The sequence below is a fragment of the Pezoporus occidentalis genome, unplaced genomic scaffold, assembly GCF_034315485.1.
Source record: "Pezoporus occidentalis ecotype Australia unplaced genomic scaffold, CSIRO_AGI_Poc_V1 ctg27, whole genome shotgun sequence".
Lineage (NCBI taxonomy): Eukaryota > Metazoa > Chordata > Aves > Psittaciformes > Psittacidae > Pezoporus > Pezoporus occidentalis.
The window spans coordinates 10,176,637-10,199,954 of NW_026914611.1; the positions used below are offsets into that span (position 1 = coordinate 10,176,637).

General features: G+C 37.8%; 1 protein-coding gene across 6 annotated transcripts in view; it reads right to left on the minus strand.

Annotated features, from left to right (window-relative positions):
• Positions 1-23,318, minus strand: part of FGF14 (fibroblast growth factor 14) — a 399,242-nt gene that overhangs the window by 170,030 nt on the left and 205,894 nt on the right. For 2 of the 6 annotated variants that reach the window (XM_062624699.1, XM_062624696.1), the window contains exon 2: positions 9,246-9,285. The exons of the other annotated variants lie outside the window; for them this stretch is intronic. Coding sequence is in view for 1 of the 2 variants with exons in the window: in XM_062624696.1 (XP_062480680.1) it covers positions 9,246-9,285 (40 nt within the window). In the remaining variant the exon portion in view is untranslated. The remainder of the gene's footprint in view (positions 1-9,245; positions 9,286-23,318) is intronic. 6 annotated transcript variants of the gene reach the window in all.

A 23,318-nucleotide genomic window follows, 5' to 3' on the forward strand; every position in this document is an offset into this window, starting at 1 on the left:
CCCAATCTAGAAAATATTTTAAGTGAAAAATCAAATTAGAGTACCTTTTCCTGGAGGAAATCAGCTTCTGTCTCCCTTTCTACAGATCCAGAGCAATTAGTGGTTTAAGACATTGGATTAGTGTTAGACCATTAATCTAAATATTTAAAATAGTGGCAGATGGTGTCAATACAACACACAGTGTGATCCTGCAGGAAGGAGAGCCCAGCTATGGGAGCAACAACGGTGTTCCATATGTTCAGGTTGGTGCTGAACACTTTAAAAAGAAAATTATTTGGTCCCAAGAGCAGCAGAATTGCCAGAACTCCTACATGAACCAGGAAGTTGTCAAACAAGTTCAAGAGCCATCCAGTGCCAAACCTGTACATTTTGAGGCATTTTTCAGGACACTGTTTTCAAATACACAGAAAAATGGCTCTACTGAGCCAAGAGAAACTGCATTAGTCTCTCATTTATAAAGATGAAAAATCTCTCACCTTGAAACTCCTGCCAGATTGTCCTTAACCTTTTCTGCATTGATTTAGTAAGTCAAAATTCTTGTTTAAAGAAGTGGTATCTGACGATTACTTCTAGCAAAAGAAGAATAAGAGAAGCATTCTCCGCCTTCCCTTTTCCCTGCTCTATGTAAATATCCTGGTTTGTAAATGGTCTGCAGATTTCAGTATGGGTCAAACAACTTTTACAAGCCATGAAGTAAAATCATAACCTCCACAGCACACCTCTCCAACAGCAAAGGTGTTATCTTTTGTTGCATGGCTAACAAACACATTCCTACTGCTTCTTTTATTAAAATAAAACTACTTTCATTAAAATAGGTTTGCTTTAGCATTCCTATCTGCCACAAACTCTTCCCTTTTGTAAGGCTTCATTTGGCTTACTTTATCATAGAATCATATAATCATAGAATCAACTAGTTTGGAAAAGACGTTTAAGATCATCAAGGCCAACCTTTACTCCAGGACTGCCAAATCCACCACTAAACCATGTATGTTACTGAGGGCCTCATCTACATGTCTTTTTAAATACCTCCAGGGATGCTGATTCCCCCACTTTCCTGGGAAGCCTGTTCCAATACCTTATTACCCTTTCAATGAAGAAATGTTTCTTATTATCCAATCTAAACCTCCCCTCACTCAGCCTGAGGCTGTTACCTCTTGTCCTATTGCTTGTTACTTCGGAGAAGAGGCTGACCTGCACCTCACTACGACCTCCTTTCAGGTACTTGTAGAGAGCAATAAAGTCCCCCCTGAGCCTTCTCTTCTCCAGACTTTACAACTCCAGTTTCCTCAGCCATTCCTCATCACACTTGTGCTCCAGACCCTTCACCAGCTTTGCTGCCCTTCTTTGGACCTGCTCCAGCACCTAAATATTACTCTTGTGAAGAACCCAGAACTGAACACACTACTCATGGTGCATACTCACAAATGCCAAGTACAGGGGAGCAATCACTTCCACAGTGCTGGTGGCCACACTATTTCTGACACAAGCCAGGATGCTGTTGGCCTTCTTGGCTGCCAGGGCACAAGCTGGCTCATGTTCAGCAACCATCAATCAGCACCCCCAGGTCCTTTTCCACTGAGCAGTTTTCCAGCCTCTCTTCCACAAGCCTGTATCGTTGCATGGGGCTGTTGTGATCCAAGTGCAGGACCTGTCACTTTGCCTTGTTGAATCTTGTACCACTGGCCACAGCCCATCGGTCCAGCCTGTCCAGATCCCTCTGCAGAGCCTTCCTATCCTTCAGCAGATCAACACACGCACCCAACATGTTGTCATCCATAAATTTACTGAGGGTTCACTCAATGGCCTCGTCCACATTACCAGTGAAGACATTAAACAACACTGGCGCTAACACTGAGCCCTGAGGGACACCATTAGTGACTGGTCACCAACTAGATGTAATGCCATTTACCACCACTCTTTGGGCTTGGCCATCCAGCCAGTTTCCAAGCCAGTGAAGAATCCACCTATCCAGGCCATGAGAAGTCAATTTCTCCAGGAGGATGCTGTGGGAGACAGTGGCAAATGCTTTACATAAGTCCAAATAGACAACGTCCTTTCCCACATCCACCAGGTGGGTTACCATATCGTAGGAGACTAGGTTGGTCAAGCAGGACCTGCCTTTCATGAACCCATACTGACTGGGCCTGATTCCCTCTTTTTCCTGCACATGCTTTATTATCTTGGTTAGGACCATCTGCCCCATGACCTTCCCCAGCACTGAGCTCAGGCTGACAGGCCTGTAGTTTCCAGGCTCTTCCTTCCTGCCCTTTTTGTAGAGAAGGGTCATGTTGGCCAACCTCCAGTCCCAGGGACTTGCCCACTAGACCAGGACTGCTGATAGATAATGGAGAGTGGCTTAGCAAGCTCCTCTGCCAGCTCCTTCAGCACTCTGGGGTGTGACCCATCTGGCCCCATAGACTTGTATATTTCTAAGTGAAGCAGGACCATTTCTTCCTGAATGGCAGAAATTTTCTTCATTTATGTTGACTAAAACCAGATTGGAGACCCTTTAATTTCCATGACATTTCCATGAAACTCCCTCTGTGTTTTAACTAAAACAGTGGGAGCCCAGTCACTGGCTGAGGACACGCAGGAACAGTTACACTGGCACCAACATTAATTTTGTCATTTGCCATACCATGCTATAAATGCATAAAGGGTATTTACAAATCCTCTGAACTATTATGCTCTGTTCAGTTATACAGATATGCTGGAAGAATGGAGAAAGGAAAGGGAGTAAGTTCCAGGATTTGCTCAAGAATAAAAATAAATACAGCTGATAAGGGTATTAGGTAAAAGAAATACACCTAATCATCAAGAAAGGCTTGTAACGAAGTTTTAAGCAGAATGTAAGAAAACCACATCCATTTCAAAATGGAAAAATAATCCAAAATTATTTTTTTGCCATTCAGATATCTAAACAATACAGTCTAATGTCATTTATTTATTTGAAATGCATAGCATCCTGTAACTATGGTAACAATTTGCCTTGCTGAGTGCATCTTTGTTAATATCCCCTTGCTGTAGTAATGCTTCCATCACCATCTGGCAGTGACAATTTTCTTGCTTGAGTGAAAATTCCTCCAAAGTATAAAAATCAGGCCATTTATTTTTAGAGTTCTGACTACACCAACTCCCATTGACTTGAAGAGTCCCAGCTAGAACCTCTGTAAATTCAGCGACTTGATTTTGATATCTTAATGAAGGGGATAAGCAGAAGTATAAACATTTGAGTTACAAACTTAAACAATTGTTGCTTTTGATAGAATCACAGAATGGTTTGGATTGGAAGAAAACTGAAAGATCATCGTTTCAACCACCCTGCCACAGGCAGGAAGACCTTTGCTCAAAGCTCCACCTAAGCCAGCCTTGAACACTTCCAGGTCTGGGATATCCACAGCTGTTCTGGTGTCTCACCACCCTTACCGTGAAGGCCTTTTTCCTAATATCTAACCTAAATCATACCCTCTGCTACCTCTCCCATAGAGAGCCTGACACAGGGCAGTATGTGTGCTCCTGGTCAGTGCTGTCCAGATCTATCATGAACGCTACCAGTCTTCAGAGGAAGAGGGGACTCATGAGGGGACTGAGAAGAAGAAATAACCTAGCATCCACAACTCTGTGAAGCAATTCCTTGAATGACCTCTCTGCTTAAAGGATAAGTATAGGCAGCGCTCCTATAAGGGTAGGACTGATGGCACAAGAAACACTTGGCAATCCTAACATGACACCAGTGGTTTGACCACTGGCCAGAAGAGCAGATTAATGGCTTGCTACTGTGTAATATCCCACTTCACCAACAATACCTGTATGAGCATTGTCGCATAGCAGAGCACCGACAGCCGCATTTGCAGGTTCTCACAGCCTTGAAATAGGTAGTCAAGCTTTTACACTGCAGGAAACCTGGAAGGACTCCTGCTATGGAAGTGCTTTATTTGATAGGGAAGGTTTATTTTTCAAACCTTTTCAAGGAATGATGTTTCAAAAACCCATACTCCTTTGCTTCACAGAAAATCAGTGGTATTAGCAGATGGCAAAACAAACTCTGTTATTAATAAGACAGGTTCCAAGAATATTTCATGAAGACTGGGAAACCTTCAGTTTCCATGGTAAATCACTTGACTCTAATACACTTAATAAGCATGTTTAACATTTCATACTCGGTGGATCAAATGGAAATAATGTAATCATAGTTATTAGGTCAAACATATAAGCTAAGAACACAGAAGAATAACAAAATAACAAGTATGTATTGAAAATTAGCCAGGTTGGATGGAAATAGAAGGAAAAGTCCTTTCAATAATGGACTCCTATCCTGTCTACATTTTGGCATTTCAGTAACTCTTCTAAATTCTGCTCTAAAGCAGAAAACAGTATAATTGCATCACAAGTATAAAATAAAAATTATTTTTCAGTTAGAAATAATATAAGTGCTATTAAACGTTAAATTAAACTCTTTTGGCCATGGTTCTATTTTGCATATCTGGTTATTATAAGTCAATTTATTCATAAGTTATTTATGTATGAGACCTTTTTTTTTTCAAAATCGCATAAAACCAGCCTAATAACCCCTCTGGTTTTAGGGCGAATACAGGTAACCACCAAATCGATGATAGAGCTTAGGATAAATTTTATACATATTTATATATGTCTTTGGTGCACATAAAGAGTGTAGATCAGATATAAACGAGACCACTTGTTCTGCAGATCACTCATCCAAGCATGTGCCACTGTTGAATTTTCCCCTTCACAGGTCCAGAGCATAAGACTAGAGACTGATGTTCTCTGTGCAGCAAGCATGTAGACTGGCTCCTTTATATCCAGAAATTTGCTTTATATGTGTGTTCATACACGGACAAATATCTTCCTCAGAGTGTTTTTCTTATTGATGGAAGAAATGTATTGATGGTCACAATGAAAGAGCTGAGAGACTGCAATAACTTTCATTTCTAGGGCAATTCTGTAGGGTTTGAATGTTTTGTAGAACAGATTTGTTTTAAACAGAGCATATTTAACATGAATGCTTGAGAAAGAATCTGAAAAAAATACCTCAAATACTGAGTGCAGTTTCAAATAAGTCATATTTCTCAGTGAGAACACCTTAAGGTATCTTAGAGAAATATTAAATATCTGGTTATCTTTGATGATTCAACATCTCTCAGACTTGGGGTACCAATACACCTCCCAAACAGCAATTTTGCAAAATCTGTATTTTTTTATTACTGCAAGCTTCCCCTCCTTCACAATGGACTATTTGTTATTTCTTTTATGCTTACTGAATAAATATGCTACAAATATATTAAATACGAATTGGAATTTTTTTTTTTTAATTAAAGGACTGAGGAGAATATTCTCTATTGAATGCCTAGTTTTATTTTCTTAAAGCATGTTAGCATTTGTAAGAAAACTTTCAAAAGTTTAGATAGTCTCTAAGAAAGACCATTATCAATTTCATGACCAGAAAATACAATGAGAGCATAGAGTTCCTTAGGCAAATGGCTAAAGCTCAATGTTTTTATTTTCTTCTTTATAAGATAAAAAAAAAACAAACAAAAACTTTTGTTGAGATCAAAATCCCCTCTTTGTGTTATAAAATGTTATAAAGTGCATAGTTCTTTTCACTAGGAAAAGAGTGATCTGTTAAAAAGAGAAACATTGCTTCTTCAAGTCTCCTTGATAGAGAAAATTTAAGGTACCTATTTACAATGCAGAAGAAATTCTTAAAAAGTCACACAAACAAATCCAGAAGAACTGTCAGAGCTACAGATTTCTTGACCTGAGATGTAAAAGCCATGAGCATGGTGGTTAAGACAGGTATCTAACTTAGGTGGCTGGGAAAGATCAGCTGGTTGTTGCCAGTCTCTCTCCTGAGCCCAAGTAGATAGCCCATAGTCATTGCCCATATGTTAGCGAGGCTATTGGAAGATGGGCTGAATCTACACCCTGCTTGTCACTCATTTCCAGTGATGCTGTAAAGATCAGACACAGATTTACAAAAGTCAGCAGCACTGTAACATGAAAGAAGCAATGGCGTGAATATATGTTTTTTGGTTTGGTGTTTTGTTGTTTTGGTTTTTTTTGAGTACCATTAGAGTGGAATTTATTTAGTAAATTGAAAGAACCATAGAATGATTGGGGTTTCATTGCAAGGCACTACAGGTTTGCCTCACCTCAGCCTTAGGAATGATACTATTTTGGTAATTCTCCTTAGTAGATGCCTAAGAAGGCTGCTGCTTGTCTTTGGCTGATGTCTATTTTGTTTGGACATCAAGCCCATGACTAGCAATTTTCTCCAGTACCTCCAGAATCCCATCTCATTGTTTAACAAGAGAAATCTCCTATCCTACAATTACTAATGAGAATTATACATAGCTCAAAACAGGCAGAAAAAAAAATTGACAAGAATATTTATAAACTTGTTGTAATAATCATAGGCTAAAAGACCAAAGCCACAGGACACCAGAAATTATCTTGAAGGCAAAAAACATTATATTCATGGTAAAATAAACATAATGTATTTGGCATAAAACAAGAAAATTATAAGTTATGGGAAAAAAAAAAAGCCAGTCGAAAGTGTATCTCAGCAACAAAATAAACAAGTATGAACACTGGACTATAATTAATCTGATTTGTTATACCTGAATAGCAGATTTCAGCTACAGAAGCAATTCAAGCCATGCCCTCTTTCTAATTTGCATTGTAAAAATTCAGTATGAAGAAGAACCAGAACATTATTTTTAAAAATATATGAAACTTTGTGCTCTAAGGATCCATTCTTAAAATCTACCCTTCAGTATTTTTAAGTAAATGTTGCTTTTCATTATTTATAACAAGGAAATTTCAGAAATCTAGCAAAAGGCAGAAATTACACCCACACACCTGCTACTTAAGTATCTACTTATGTCCATAGGAAAGCTTTGCTTAAAAAGGTTTGTTGTATTCTTAGCAAATTGCTATATCTACTTCATCACATTAGGAGGGTTGTTGCAAATTTTGTTTGCAGGTAACACAGAAAATACAAGACTGACATGCTGCAACATATCTTTTACATTTACAATTTAGCCAAAACAGACGCTGGGGTGTTTGTGCTAATCAGGATTTCTAGGTGCTGCAGTGATAATGAGGATTCTCTGGGAGTCCAAAGGTACCACTATTCCTCTCCACTCCAACTGGTAAAAGGAGTCAGTATTCCACACTCATTCCCATTAAGATATCTTTCAACCACAGTACTGAGACAGAGATAGCATGTACCGGTATAGCCCGCGGGTGGTGGTCACTCTACTGTAGGCCAAGAACAACTCTTGAAACTGAAATGGACAACCTTCTAGGCTGCATAGGGAGAAGGCAGCCATCATATCCATAGGTTTTGTGGTGGTTATGTAGGCAAATCACGAGCACATTGAAAGAAAAAGGAAAAAAAGAACCCCCAGCTCAAGCAAAACTTAATCCCTCTGAAACTTTTAAAGTGTCATTTTTCTTGACATCTTAGTAGCCCATGCACATTTTGTCAGATATGTCTACGCAATAAAGTTATCATGAAATTTAATAGCAATGTTATGAATGCCAGAATAAAAACAATTAACATTTCTTTTCAAAATGCCAACAGTACAAAACTGCTACATCTTAGTTATCATCATACTTCATATTTTTCACAACATGCAGTCATTATTTAAAGAAAATGTACTCTGGGGACTCATTTTACAGCATGATGGAGTAGTTTTGATCCATGTTGACAATGTGAATTTAGGTTTTAGCCTAGTCTGAACTTCCTTTTAAGTGGGCCAAGCATAGATCATCCAAAACCCCTTTGTTTTTAGTTTCACAGTAAAAAGAGAAGAATTATCCTGACCATAGCCGTTGTGTCCATAAAAACATATCGTGTGTTAATGAGAATCAAACAGATAAAATTTATTCTATCTTTTCCATTTACTTTCTTGACACAGAATCTCTGCAGATCAGTTAATGTAAAGGTTCTAATCCCTCATCCACTCTTACCAAAAGGAGTGCATATTAGCAATTCTGTTAAGGATTTAATGGGTTTTGTTCTTGTTTTCAACTGAAATGAAAAAGCTTTCCGATCATCATGGCAGATACAAATATTTTATAATTACTACAGCTATTCAGAACTTGAAAATATGAGTTTTTCTTTTGCTGTAGATGTACTATGCTGATATTAGGGGTGTCATAGAAACTAGGAATGATTCACTGGGCAGACATGTTCCCTCTCATAGCGAAAAAACAACCCAGAACAACACTAAGAAAATTTGGTCGCATGAAGATGGTATCATCTTCATTTAAACAAATTTTTGACACACCATTTGATTTTTTCTATTCCTCTTGATAACTGAATTCAATAAAGCATTTTCTCATAACCTTTGTGCTGCAGCTATGATGCTTTATATATCTACCTGATAAACACTGCCAACTTGTACCATTTTTAACAAGAGTGCTGAAGTGTGAGCCTTATGACAGAAAAAAAAAAAAAACAAAGAAACCCAAACCAAATGACATCTTTTGAATAACTACTGTGCTTTTGAGTGAAATGTTCAAACACTACACAACACGGTACTTTTTGAAGTGCTGTCCTACCCTTAGAAATAATATAACTCCCCTGCCTAACAGCAATCTTCCCCTACATTTTATGAGGAAAAATCCTTCTAACCTCCAGAAAATCTGTTTTATGCACTGCTGAGTACCATCTCCCTCTGCCATTCAAGCTAATTAAGATTCTGCAACTAGAATTTAAGTTTACAGTACTTTGATGAAACTTGACCCAGAAAATGAGGCAGCTCGCTATCAGCTCTATAGTATTAGCTTTTCAAAAAGATAGTGCACTCTATGCACGTAGTTAATTTTATTTTAAATAGGAAGATGATTACCCTTTCCCCATCACAGCTGTTTTCTCCAAAATCCCACATACAATAGCCTGTTAAATATTTTAAAAGATAGTGGATGACCAGAGGACTTCAAATGGTGCAATGGTATATAGGACCTGCTCAGTTTAAGTTCAGTCACACTGTGACCAAGAGCGAGCACAATGTGACCCACTGCCTATATGCCTTAGGTGATATTTAATTTGTATCTTTTCTCCAAGTGGTTAAGGCAACTAACTAACAAAAATTGTGAAGATGTGCTTTTATAAAAAGCAGGAAATACCAGTACAAGGCACCATCATATGACTGAGCAAATTCTGTGTTAAGAGTGGTAAGCAGGGAGAGACAAAGGAGAAAGGGAAAATTACATACCACTATTTGTGTTTGTTGTAGTCCTCCCTCTTCTTCCACCCTACAAAACAAGATCCCATACAGCAAGTGTTATCTACCTACTAGGAAGCAGGAGGTAAAAAGACTGTCAATCACAGGGGTATTACATACAGTGAACTTCCACCCTTTCTCCCCGTTATAGTCATTTAAAAAAAAATAGGAAAAAAATTGTAGAATTTGGAAATATAATATTGTGGAGAAAGTCAATATATGAGAAAGGGGGAAAGAGGGAGGAAGATAAGATGGCAGAAAACAAGACTATGACAAACACAATTACTAATGTGCATATATATGTGATTTTACAGTTTTGTATTTCCTGTCTCCTCCCATCCCTAAAAAGCAAGATTCCATACAACAAGCAGAAGTGGTATGAAATGAAATTGGAAGATAAGCTCCTCTTAACTGCTTGCACTAGGAACTCTTCAATCAAAATCATCCAGATTAAGTAATAAGTCTTGTTGATAACAATAGTGGCAAGAACTGTATCAAGGATCAAATCTCAACTTTGTATGTATCAGATGTTGCAGCCTCAGTCCCTTGGTCCAGAAGATTAAAATGTGTCCAATACACTGAACAGGGAGACATCTAAGGTTTTTCTGTGCCCGGTGGAGTATCTTCACAGCACTAAGCAATGCCTATTTCAAGTATTAGTAAAATCTTCCTTTCTCACAGAATAAAACTGACCTCCTCTTCACGTGAGTGTGGTCTCAGTCAGGGAAGATGCAAGTACTTCTGGTGTTTCTTAAGAAAACCAAGATGTATAGCAATTCATACATATTGCTGAAAACTGACGGAAAGAAACACAAACTACACAAAAAAACTTAATCTGGAAGCAGTTGGTTCAGAGAAACTACTGACTGCAACAGGTGCTTGTGTAGAAGCAAATGAGAGGGCTCAGAGACTCACTGAATTTTTAATATCCAGGTTTTGAAACACAGACTACCCTCTCTACTGTCTCGCAAATGTGTCTTGAATACATTAGGTACAAAAACTTCTGGGTCACTAAGAAGTGGTTTTTGATGACCTTACTGGAAAGGGAAGTTAGCAGTCAATAGCTTCAGAGATCACTTGGTAACAAAAGGATTCTAAAATAAGAGAACTCAACAGGGGTAAAACCACTTCAATGATTAAAAACGTAAAGAGAAATTGATGTAGTGGTAAGACAACTGATGGAATTACTACTGAACAGTGAGGTAGATGGGTCAAAGCTGGATGTAGGTAAGTTCAAGAAAAAGAATGTCTGCTGAAATGCATACTTTGCTGCAGTAGGTTATGTCACTGTTTCTGCACTTGTTTGAATCTCTAAGTGTAAGTAGGCAACTAAGCCAAAAGGGGATGAGAGGGGGAATTAGATACTCCTGCATCAACTGGTCAAATGTTACAACAAGACAAACTTTAGAAATGCAGTTTCCTGACACCTTAAACATGGCTCTTGTAACTGCTAGTTTTGGATTATAAAAGACTACTAAAAAGCTGTTCTTGAGAAAAGATAAATCACTTCTCTACATCAGTTCTCACAGGAGCTGCAGTTCATTCACTAAACTATAGTAACTGGAATGTAATTAAGCTGTACATTTTGAAATAATTATTACAGTATTGAGAAGCTTGGAAACTTTAGTTATTTTTTAAAAAAAATCTTTAAAAAAACCTTATTTACACCATATGCAAAGGTTTGAACATATGGCGGTTAAAATCTTTCAACTCCTTTTGAACTCTCCTTTGGAACAATATAATTACATCACAGGGATTAGACAGAGCAAGAGCAAACAACAGTATGATAGATGAACCAAAATCCAAGACTGAAAATAAATACTCATTTTCTATAGGCCTTTTTTTCTTGTTTCCAAAGTAAAACCCAACAGAAGTAAAATTTGAAGAAAGGTTGAAGATCAAATAGCCCAAAATAAACTTGGAGTAAGAAAAACCGTGGGAAATGTTCTGTCAGTCCCAGGGAACAGAGCAATTAAAATAGATTGAAAGCAAAATAAATTATCAGTTTGCCTTGCTGTAGCTACAAAATACTTTATAACCTTCTATTTTCAGGTAGCAGAGAGAAGACATATGCTGATGACAACCAAGAAAGCTGAAAAGCCACAGGACAAAGACAGCAGACTATCAGATGGCCCACTGGGTTAGGGAGTACAAGGCAAACGGGATCCCATAGCTGCTGCACACAGGCAAGTGATACAGCTACTATGATACCTGTGATACCCAGTAACCTCTGGCTTCCTAACTATGCCATTCATGGCTGGGTTATGTGAACCAGAGCTTTCAAGCAGGCTTTAAGTCAACATCTTGCTACAGATGCAGAGGATATACCACCTCTGCTGTTGTACCTACAGAAATGTATTCCAGAGGAAAAAGGATCACAGGTAGAAATTCTGACAAGGAGTATAACCAGGATCTTTTGCACAGGGCCATGTTTCCAGCTTTTTGGATGTGGAGCCTGTTTTGACCCTACAGCACCCTTGATCTCCAGTCAAGTCTTGCTTACACACATCAGCCACTGAAGACAGAGAACAGCAAAATCAGATTTCCCATACCAGTTCAAACTCCCTCCCTTCATCCACTTTTTATTCAGTGGGAATATCATAGTAGACCTAGCAGTCAGATTACATCATCGTTAAATGCGGTTTGCTGTCAGATGCATGGTGCCTGCCCAGATTAATTGGAGTAAATCCTGAACAGTGTTACATAGTCCAGAATGCCAAAGGAGGCCCAAATCTCACTGCACTGTGCTAATAACATGAGCATAATGCTCTTAAGACCATATACTCTGCACTCAGTCAACTTCAGTCCAAATAACATATATGATTTTCTCACCAAAACCACATTAATGGCTGTGAAACCCACAGAAAGCACATTAAGAGATGACATTCACTCATGGTGCCTGGAAGATCCCGTAGAATATAAATTTTGCCAAAAAATTATATTCATTCCTACAGTACAAAATTTATTCTTTGGCAAAAATCACCAAAGCACTGATTGCAGTTAAACATATTTTTACTGACATGAAATATTTTATCATTCTTCCTCCTACAGAAAAAATGTTTTATCCCAACAATCTCTACTGAAGCTGCAGAAGCTTTATGGGTAGTGGTGATTTACTCACACAAAAGATATAACATGTTGGAAATGCCTGTTGAAACACTGTACTCATTCAAAGTCTGAATTGGCCAGGTTTTCTTGGCGGTAAATGTCATATCCTGAAGGTTCTTGCAAATTAATCTCAAAATCACTAGAAAGATTTTTATTTTCTTTTTTCCCTCAGAAAAACAACCATCCTACTTGGGAGTCCTCCTGCTGATCTGCAAAGCAACTGTTTTCTGGTAAGTTTTGTATCCATATAAATGACATTAGCTTAACAACAGGTCCCAGTGGTCTGAGTGGAAAACAGCCATAATGATGGATCAGAAGCAAGCAGTACAGGAACAAAAAGAAAATAAGCTATTTCTGCAAAAGGGACAGCCTATTCCAGCTTGGAAATGCTATGTTTAGCAAGTGGTGAATGTACACAGAATAAAGAGTGGATGACTATTTAAAAAGAGAATGACTAAATAGTAAGGACAGTTACAAAAGACCACCTACTGGGCAGTAGAGATGAAGGGCAGCTTTACCTGCTGTAAAGAACACATCAGCTGCCACGGTTCTTGGGGTGGGGGGGAGGGAATAAAAAGGAAAATATCCAAGGAACATATAAGAGCTTAAAAAAAGGTTACTGAGGGATTGTTTAATGATTTTACAAGAAAAAACGCAGAAATAGAAATATCTTCTAAAATGTTAAAAGGAAACTATACCCACTTATAGCTTCAGCCTGCATTTTAGCACGAATTCAGGTGGGAGGCACCCACCTGAAAACAACATTCAAATGCTGGAACTCCTGGTTTTCTTGAAAGGAAGGGAAAAGATTAGGAAAAAAAAAAAAAGGAAGGGAAGAAAGAGAGAGAGAAAAAAAGGAGAAACAAATAAACAATAAACCTTGGGGCACTGAGAAGCAGACTGAGGAAATGAGCTACAACTAACAGACTCTGCTTCGCCGGGATGTCAGTGATATTGGATATTTTTGTGACAACATGCAGTGCTCAGAGATAGTACAATGTAATTTTCCTGCCTCTCCAAGAGGAGGGCAACCTGTGATGTGGGCCAAAACCAACAGAAGTTTGAATATGATCTTTTTCCTCCCTCATCTGTAAGGCATGTACAAAAAGAGATATAGCTCATGCCTGAGCACACACCATCATCCTTTGGAAGCACAAAGCTTGGGCTCAGAAGGACAAGTAAGCGAGCCAGTGAAGTAAGGTAGCATGTGACTGGATTGTGTATACCTTCTACTATTACATTTTCTTTCTGTTTTTTTAAGTTGATGGAGCTACATTGCTTGTTTTATGGAAAGCTATTTTGTGGGCTAAAGAGGAAAGGACATCTGAGAATAAAATTAATATTAAATCTGAAAAATAAGACAGAAAACTTCTTTGGATGAGGTTCAGCTGTTTGAAAGATGAGCATAGAGAGCAATACTGCAATTACCACACAACAACAGCGTCTTAGATGTTGGAGGTAAAAGAAAGGAAGGAAGGAAAAAAGGAATAAACTACTAGATGAGACTATGGAGTTCAGTTTTCAGGCTTTTCTTCCTACACAGATACTGCTCAAAAAAGTGAAAAAGTACAAATCTGCAGTAATGGTAGCATTTATTAATTGAAGGAGACCATACATTTTTCATGCATGGGTATGCAAACAGCCTTCATGAGACAACACAATTTTGTTTCTCTAGAGTCTTTTTATTTTAAACTGTTGTCCTCATAGTGAAAAAAATGGTGAAAAGACTTTAGACTGGGGATTTACTGTCTCAGTGAGTTAGGCTTCTGTACTAGATAGCTTACTATAAATGCATATAATGGAGCACACAGTGCACTGTAGATATTTCCTCATTGTCTAGAAAGGTAACTAACATCCTCTGGCCCAAAAGCCTTCATAGCATCACCAAAGTAATTAAATATGCACATAACAGCTCACAAATTACAATATAATTAATAATTATTCTCTAGTCACAACAGTTAATCACTCACTGTTCTGTAGACAGGCAATGTGTCAAGCAAATACCAGCTGTAAAAATGCAGCCATATAATTGAGTTTACTTTATTTATACCTCAACACCTTTTGCTATACCAAGTTTGCTTCATAAACAAATACGGTTTGACAATACCATGTTTATATTTTAAGCAAATTGCACATGAAGACAATTACATTCCACATACTTTGGGGAAGGAAAGAAGAAGCATGAATTCCCTAGGATATAAACGCTGTAGTTAAGTGGAGGTCTGATGGGATATGATTGTAGGGACTGCAAGGAACACCAGAAACTCAGGGGAAAAAAAGGACTACATTACTCTAAAAGGCTTATTCAAGAAATACTAGACTAACCTCATATTTCAACTGACCTCTGTTACAACTGTTATAGCTGCTGCACATTTAAAAGAGATGCTTCCTCAAGGAAGGATGTCATTCCACAGTTGTGTGAAAGCTAGAGCATGTGAATCAACATTCCTCTCAGTTCTTACAGCACATGGTGGGTTTCTGGACTATATCTGGGGCTCTGTAGTACTACTACTACTGCAATATAAGTAACAGGTCTGTCTACACAGTCCTGGGCGGCCTCAAAAGAAGCATGGTCAGTAGGTCAAGGGAGGTGATTCTCTCCCTCTACTCTGCTTCTGTGACCTGCAGTACTGTGTTCCGTGCAAGGGGGACATGGACATGTTGGAGCAAGTCCAGAGGAGGCCACAAAAATGGTCAGAAGGCTGGAGCACCTCTCCTGTGAAGACAGTCTGAGAGAATTGGGCTTGCTCAGCGTGGAGAAGAGAAGGCTCCAGGGAGACCGTAGAGCAGTTTCCAGTACCTAAAGGGGCCCTACAGGAAATCTGAGAGAGACTTTTTACAAGAACATGTAGTGATGAGACAAGGGGGAATGGCTTTAAACTGAAAAAAAGGTAGATTAAGATAGATATTAGGAAGAAATTCTTTACTGTGAAGATGGTGAGACACTGGAACAAGATGCCCAGAGAAATTGTGACTGCCCCATCTATGGAAGTGTTCAAGGACAGGCTGGACAGGAGGGCTCTGAGGAACCTGGTGTAGAGGAAAGTGTCCCTGCCTGTGGCAGGTGGGTTGGAACTAGATCATCTGATACAATAGTTCTAAAGAACCCCAAACTTCAGTGAATAGCACACAATGACCATCATGAAAGACAGAAGAGAAAATCTTCTAGAAGACAGATACAAAAGCTTTTATAAAAAAGAAGAGCAGGAACATGTAATGAGAAGATAAAGTGCTTCATGTAGGTTTTACACGAAAGGCAAGAGGGGATGATGACTAGATATCTAACCTGGAGGAGAATTAGGAAGCACACTTGGAGGAGAGAATAAGAACTTTATGGAGAGATGGGAATGTGAAACAAGAGGATAAGAGAATGTGTGTGTTTGGGGGGGCTGGGGGTGGGGGAGATTAACATAAAAAGAAGCAAAAGTAGAAGATAATTAACAGAGGAGGGAAGCAAACATTTAAAAGAGCCAAAAATAGATTTTTAGAGTCTTGAATACATGAAAGAAACATGCACACAGTAAGTAACGTGCAGGCAAATAAATATCTAGAAATCTCAGTATTTCTGTAGGTCCCAACAGCACATTATTCTGACTGCCTAAAATACTTTTTAGAACCTATCAAAAATACAGAATCCATCTATATGTTTAGGCACAGCATTTAAACGCTTAAGGTCGTAGAACTGCATCTGAATACTGAGGTATTTTTGTATGCTGCGATAACTCACTCTAACACGGAGCAACTGGGTTGATTTAAAAAATTTTACTCCTCCCCACCTGGTGTTAGAATAGGAGCTAAGTTGACTAACAACAGTTGTAGACATGTTGATTATCCCCTCAGTGCACTGCTTATTTTTTCTTTAAAGAATATAATGTACTAAAGCAATGAGAACACATTATGCTGGGCTGTAACAGCTTGAATCCAGGGCTGGAATTCTGTCCAGTCAGCATATTGGACAGCTGTTGAGTGGTACCTAACTTATATCAGTAATTATTATGGGCCCTGCACTTTGTACAGAATGAAAAATGTCTTATTTCCTAATCTTTTTTTTTTTTTTTTTAAAGCCTTGGTTCCTCTACTGAAAAATCTCAAGAATGGGCTCCAAAGGAAAGAAAAATAACTACACACTCCCTGGAAAATGAAGTACCTAACTGTCTCCTGTACCTTTTAAAGCCCCTTCTTTTTACAGTGAGTGTGACTCACCCTTTGTAAGTTATTGTAACTTGCCACATAAGACTAATGATTACAGACTAGATTTGCACACATTCACCTGAACCTTCTGTAGCTCTCCAGTGAATAAATGAATACAGACCTCTCTCCCCTACATGCTATGCTCAGAAAGAGCCACTAAGTACTACATGCTTTGTACATGATTTTTCTAATTTCCCAGCTTCCACTCAGGTACCTAAAAAAGATTTTCCAAAATGCTTAGCAACTGACATATTTAGCATCTTCAAAAAAGCTGATATCTTATTTTGATAGATAGATAAGATTGGAATATCTTGCTGGTGTTTTAGAAAAAGGAAAATCTACTTTAGAAAACCCAGTCTGCTTCCACAGACACCAAATGAAAAATGTCTTCATGGTGGAGGAGATAATTTGGACTTTAAATACACATTCCAACATGATTTCCAGCTCTGCAAACAACTTAAGAAGTGGAAAAATATACATCTTGCTACACACCCTCTTAAATTTTGTGAAATAATAAAGAAGGACAGTATAAGACACAATCAAATTAAGGAACAAGGCAAGAACCTGCTCACTTAAATGTACTCAGAGCTAGTAAGAAAGAAAGTATATTTACCTAGTGAATAAAACATGATAGTTCCTAACAAGTACAACAAAAGACTCATCTGGGTTAAATACTTTATTACCTTAGACTGATTGAAGATTTTAATTTCCTAACCAGCTGTCCTTCAAAACAGTATGACTTAATCTGTCTTCACATCACACCATTAAATATTTCATAGAAAAAAATTGAATAGATTTCCACATCGAGGAGTCTCAAAATTTCTTGGCAAGTAAGGCAGGCACAACAAAATTTGTTTTCATATCAGTCAACACAGTAATTGTACACACGATAAACTTGCTGTAGCAGAGCTGCCTAAAAGCAGTCTACCCATATTCCCACAAATGGATCCCAAGATATACAGGATCTTCCCTGCCCTGCTGCTTCCACTAAACCTGCCCATCATTAGGCAATGGATGGCATCTGTAAACACCTGTCAATAGCAGAGTCCAGCATGGCCAAACGTGTGCTGTGTACTTTCTCACTTCTCACGTATGAACATTGTTTATACCAGGTAGCAGACAGCCAAATGTAGCAGTATAGGAAATGTGACCTGTCACTGCATATCATGAGTTTATGAAGCCAGCAGCGTCTCCTCCCTATCTCTTTGTGGAGTTTCCTCAGAGGAGAAGAGAACAGACATTTTTTATGGATGACAGTAATCTCCATTCCTGACCTCTCTCTAACAGCCAACAAACAGAAATCCCAGGCCACACAATCCACAGTCCCCTTCAAACTTCTGCAGGTAACCGACACACAATCAGACAGTGGAAAAATCCACTACTCAGCTCAAATATTCAGATTTCTGACGTTATCCCAAGAACATTTTGGAATATTCTGACCATGGCAAGGACACAAAAATGGATTTAATCCAGCATTATGCAATCACCAGTAAAGAAAATAAATCCCTGAACAAAGACACTGCCACGCAGTTCAAGGGAAGCAGCCCTGGGCACTGCCTGGAAGATGATACGCATTTCTCAGCTCTGGAGTCAGGTGTTGCAAACTGAAGAGCTCCCGGCAGTATGAAGGCCTCTTAGCACTTCTCAAGATAACATGAGTTCTCTGAGTTCAATTTAAAGAAACCTCTGAGAGTCTTAGCTGGTTTAGAAAATAACACCACTTGTTCTGTTTCACCATTTGCATCTCAAAATATGTAAAGTAACCTGGAAAAAAAATTATATCTCCCAAAAAGGAAAATGCCTTATTTAATAACATTGACATCTCAGTCACATAAGCTGGAATATTTTAACTACAAAATCAGAAGTCAAATGTCTTTTTTAATTTGAGTGATCTGATTGGAGTCAACCAATTACATACACGTCCATAGGAACCAGGAACTTATTTTTGTAACATGAAGACATACCACATCCAACACTTAAGCTAAGGAAAAGAGTAATATCATCGCTGAAGAACAGCTGAGAATTTTAGATAACATCTTACATGATAAATGTCACCACCACCCCTGCTGATTCAAAGGAACTTCTGTACTTAACACATATGCAAGGAGTTATACTAGGATATAGGTTGCTGGAGGTTCATTTTAAAAATCATCACAAGGATGGATATTTAGTATGTATCATCAAGGTTACCAGATAATTATTATGAAAATCAAAAGGCAACAGACCACACAGTTATGAAAAATAATGTATCCAGATTTTAGGGTTTTTATTATACTCAACTGCAAATTTAAGACAATAAATGAACTAGGTCTTTTTGCAACCAGTATTTCAGCTTAATCAATAGCTTACACACAGCAGGTCACAGCTTCAGCACATTCTCTTGATTTAAGCACTTTTAATAATGCAGGGTAAAATATAGTTAAATTATTCTGTTATAAACTACTGTCTTTGGCTCTGGAAAACAGAAATCTTCCAAATTCCACCCAGTTAGTACTTTTTCACTGAGGTCTATATAAAATTAAGATTTTCAAATGTTATTGACACTTTCTCATACTGCTAGGAAAATCAGTAGCAGCTATTAAGGACAAAGGGGCTCACGTAAAAAAATAAAAAAAATAATAGGAAAAAGAAATCTTCCTTTTCACAGAGAAAATGTCTCTTTTATCTGGCAGCAGGAAAAGTGACAAATGAGCTGTTCCTGAATAGAGACAAGAGGAAATCAGCTGTTATTTACATAGAGGATGATGCTGCCACACTCGAAGGAGACTGTGTGTGCAAGATCACTGAATCTTCTGGACACGTCGTCCCCACATGGGACTAACTCAGCCTGCTGTGAAACTACTACATGTTAAGTCTTTTGAAGTACACAACCTCTTCAGCCTTATAAAGCTTCCTCTATGGGATTTATGAATTCAGTAGGATTTCAGCAGCTTAATATATAATAATAATATAGTAAAAAATAAAAATGAAGTAAAAATTAATATATTTTTCTTTTTGCTAACATCAGGCGTACTTGCTGTATTTGAAGAATTTGACTATTGGCCATGTTTCTCACTGTGCTGAGCATGGTTTTCAGAGCAACGCCAAAAAGCATTCACAAAATGTTTTCTTCTGTACATAGAGCTTCAGCTTTCATAACTGCTCTCTCCCTCACTTGCTGTGCTTTAATTCATCCTAGCGAGACATTCAGTTTAAGAAAATCTACCAAAATGAAGACTGGAAGAGATATCTACTTATATTTTCATTTAAAGCGTCTCTCAACACAAACCCCCCAAAATCCTAACTAAACTAAACCTAAGAGAGTGTATTACTTTATTATCTGTAAAATTCTTCCTGTTGATTGAGGCTTAAAGAGTACTTCTTGGTTTGTTACTATAAAAAGCAGAAATATAAGGTCTTTGATGAAGTTTCAAAAACATCTTTTATTACAGAGTGAATCAACTTGCTATGGAGTGAAAATTACCCAAATGATAAAAATTTACCTTCAATAAAGGGAACACAAATATTTAGTTATTGATTCTAGTCAGAACATATGATGCAAACAAGGTGTCTACAATTACACAATCCCCACTCACACAAAAAATAATAATCAGAAGAAAACAGTAGAAATTGATTTTTTTTTTTCTTATAAGAACATTGATGTTGTATACTATAAAGAAATCCTACTAGTCAAATTCCAAAATAGGTATCAAGTGTCCACCATCCAAAGTCATTTGAGGGGAAAAAAAACAGAAACTAAGAGGTTACAAGGAGGTTACAAGGAGGTTACAAGGAGGTATGAGTCCAAGGGGTACAACAGGTCAGACACATTTCAGCTCAGCAGCCACTCAATCTGCCACTCCTGAGCATCCTCCAGAGCACAAAATGATTAAACAATATCAATCAGGGTGTATTTTACTTCTCTGTAAAGTCCTTAAAAGTCTTGCCTCCAAAACCTGGTATGAACCAGCTGCTTTGCCTCTGGGAGTCCACAGTCTAGAACAACCTTCAGAGCAAAAAGCATGAGTGCCGTTCAGAGCTTCTTTGCCCACAGTTCTCCTTCACTGTCCTTATAGACCTGCAGTTATCAGAGGGTTTAGCCCACCCTGCACTTTGCCCTGTTGTAAAGCAACAAACCAACAAGTGGCATTAGGATGCCAAAAGTCAGATCCACCAGTGTCAGCCAAATATGGGGGTCCGAGCCACAGCTATCGTACTCATCACTATCAGTCATACTCATCACTTCACAGTGGTGAAGAGTTACCAGAGATGCAGGAATCATATATTTGTTAACAACTACTTGTTGATTGCTAACAGATGCTGCAAGAAAAATGACATATTAAAGTTCTTTATTCAGTTTTTGCTGGATTTTCTTGCGATAAGGAGTATGTCTTTTTCTCTGTCTTTATAGCCCCTTGCCTTTCATCCTTCCATCCTGTCACAGCTCTTTCATCTTCTTTTTTAAGCTCTACAACCAATTTCTTATTCCCTTTTCCCTTCCCACAGATGTGTTTTTTTCAGTCTCTAAATCTCTCCTAGAAACCAGAGCTGGGAAGGGAAATCTGAAGATGTGCCGCAATCTCAGTCAAAATAGCAGCAGTAAATTGCCACCTTCACCCCACAAAAAGACTTTGCAGACGACATTCATGTTCAAGAAAAATATTTAAGAAAGATATTGTTGCAGAGACAGCACACAGGCTCTCTGTTTTAGGCTGTAACTGTGTGTTGCAGGAGGAATTTTACCCTGTGATGAATGGTGGGAAGCCTGAAGACTTGTATTAAAAACAAAATAGAAAATAATTTGAGGCGTTTTTTTTTAAATGAAAATCAACAAAGAATTTAGTTATTCTTCCAGAAAACAAGAATTTGATGTAGTGAAAAATTTGATATTTCAAAAGCATGTGATCTTTTAAACTTTCTTTCAATATAAAATTAAACCAGAATTGGCAAAAGAAAATCTGAATGAAAATTATGGAGGAGAAAATGAATTGTGGAAGAAAAAAACCTTTCTTTCAAATGTCAGGCTACTGATATTGTAAAACATCTTACTCAGGAGAGTAGTGGTGAAGAAGAAGAAAAAAATATCAGTTTCTGACATGGAACCATATGAAAAATGGATAACTCTGCTGCCTGTAATAATAAGAGGGTAAATCTCTACATAAGTAACTAACTCAGTCATCGTGTTCTCAGATTCCTGACAGCTATGTTCAAACAAAGTGGTTCTGCATGATTCTACATGACTTTGGTAATGTCAACATAAATTAAAATCTTGCAAATAATATAGGAAACATAGAAAACTGAAAGTCGTGCTAATTTTTTTAAGATGAATGAGAGGGAAGAAAGTGCAGGAAGATAATTATAACAGAGCCATTTGTTCCAGTTAGTCGTAAGCAGCAGGAACATGAAAAGGCAGGAGGTTAATTATACTCTTTAAAGAATGTTTTCAAGAGAATAGCTTTGGTAAGTGTAATAGGTTCTCTGGAATTACAACCATTAGTTATTACAACTACCTGCCCAGAAATACATATTAGTTGCAATATCTATGGAGGAAGTGGTACACACCACATTTCAAACAGAAGTCTCAATTCCTAGATAATATCAACAATTCACATGTGCAATTTTTTTCTGTATTTCTATGTTTCTTCACCTTCAGTTTTGTGACTTGGTGTTATTATTCCTCTTAGCATTACAGTCTGAAACATTTCAAAGGCATTACAACATTTCAGAAAACCACCACAGCACCCAGCTACTTCCCACAATGAGTGAAAGCACCATCACACACAGCAGTCAATCACTGTTTGTCTTCCACAGTAGCCATGTCATTTATATGCCATTTATATGGGAGTTTGTAATACCATTCAGAAGAGCACTATAAGCAATATTGTAACTTCAGCACTGCCAATGTGACGGATTTTCATGCTAAGTGATGGTTTTGCCTTCAAGAAGTAGAGATATGGTTACTGATATCAGATAAACTTGGAAACACCAAAATAAAAGTGCTGTTGATAACACAGTTTGGAATAAATTACTCCTATCTGGACAGGGAAGTGTCAATGATAAATTCAAGAGAACAGAAATGATGACAGGCTGTGCAAGTGAGTGGTTGTTCTGTGCATTCTCCAGCCTCTTCTTTGGCTGCAGTTACCCAACTCCATACACCTCCTCATCCGGTGTCTTTGCTCCGGAAGACATATCACAAGTCAAATTTATATATGTAAAAATAAAGACTTTTTTATACAGTAATCTATAGAATTTAGCACCTCAGACTTTTGCCTTGCTCCACATACAGTACAAGATTGTTAAAAATGCATGTGATCCTGTTTTCTTTCATGTCATTGAAGTATTATAGAGTTAAACAGCTCATTTCAATGTATATAGTGCTGAATGGAGAAAACTTACAGTAATTAAATCTCGTGGTTACTCGTCTATGTACAATAATATGTGAAATAAGCAGATGAGAAAAATCAGAAAGGCCTACCTCCTATAGGTCCTAGGTCCTGCAATCATGCGGCTGCTATAAGAAGCCACAGAATGCACTTTTTCCATTAATATATGCAATAAAGCCATATTACTTTCATGAAAATGAAACACTGAATATTTAAAAAATCCTGTGCAGTTCTATTTGAAAACAAAATCTTTTTAAATACAATTAAAACAGACAAAAAGAATGGATGCAATGGTAGAAAGAATGGTTATAAACATGGATAAGGCCAAAAATCCCAGAAAACACCTAATCAACAAAACAACAAAAGCCCATTTTTCTTTAGATTTCAGCGGGGGGGGGGG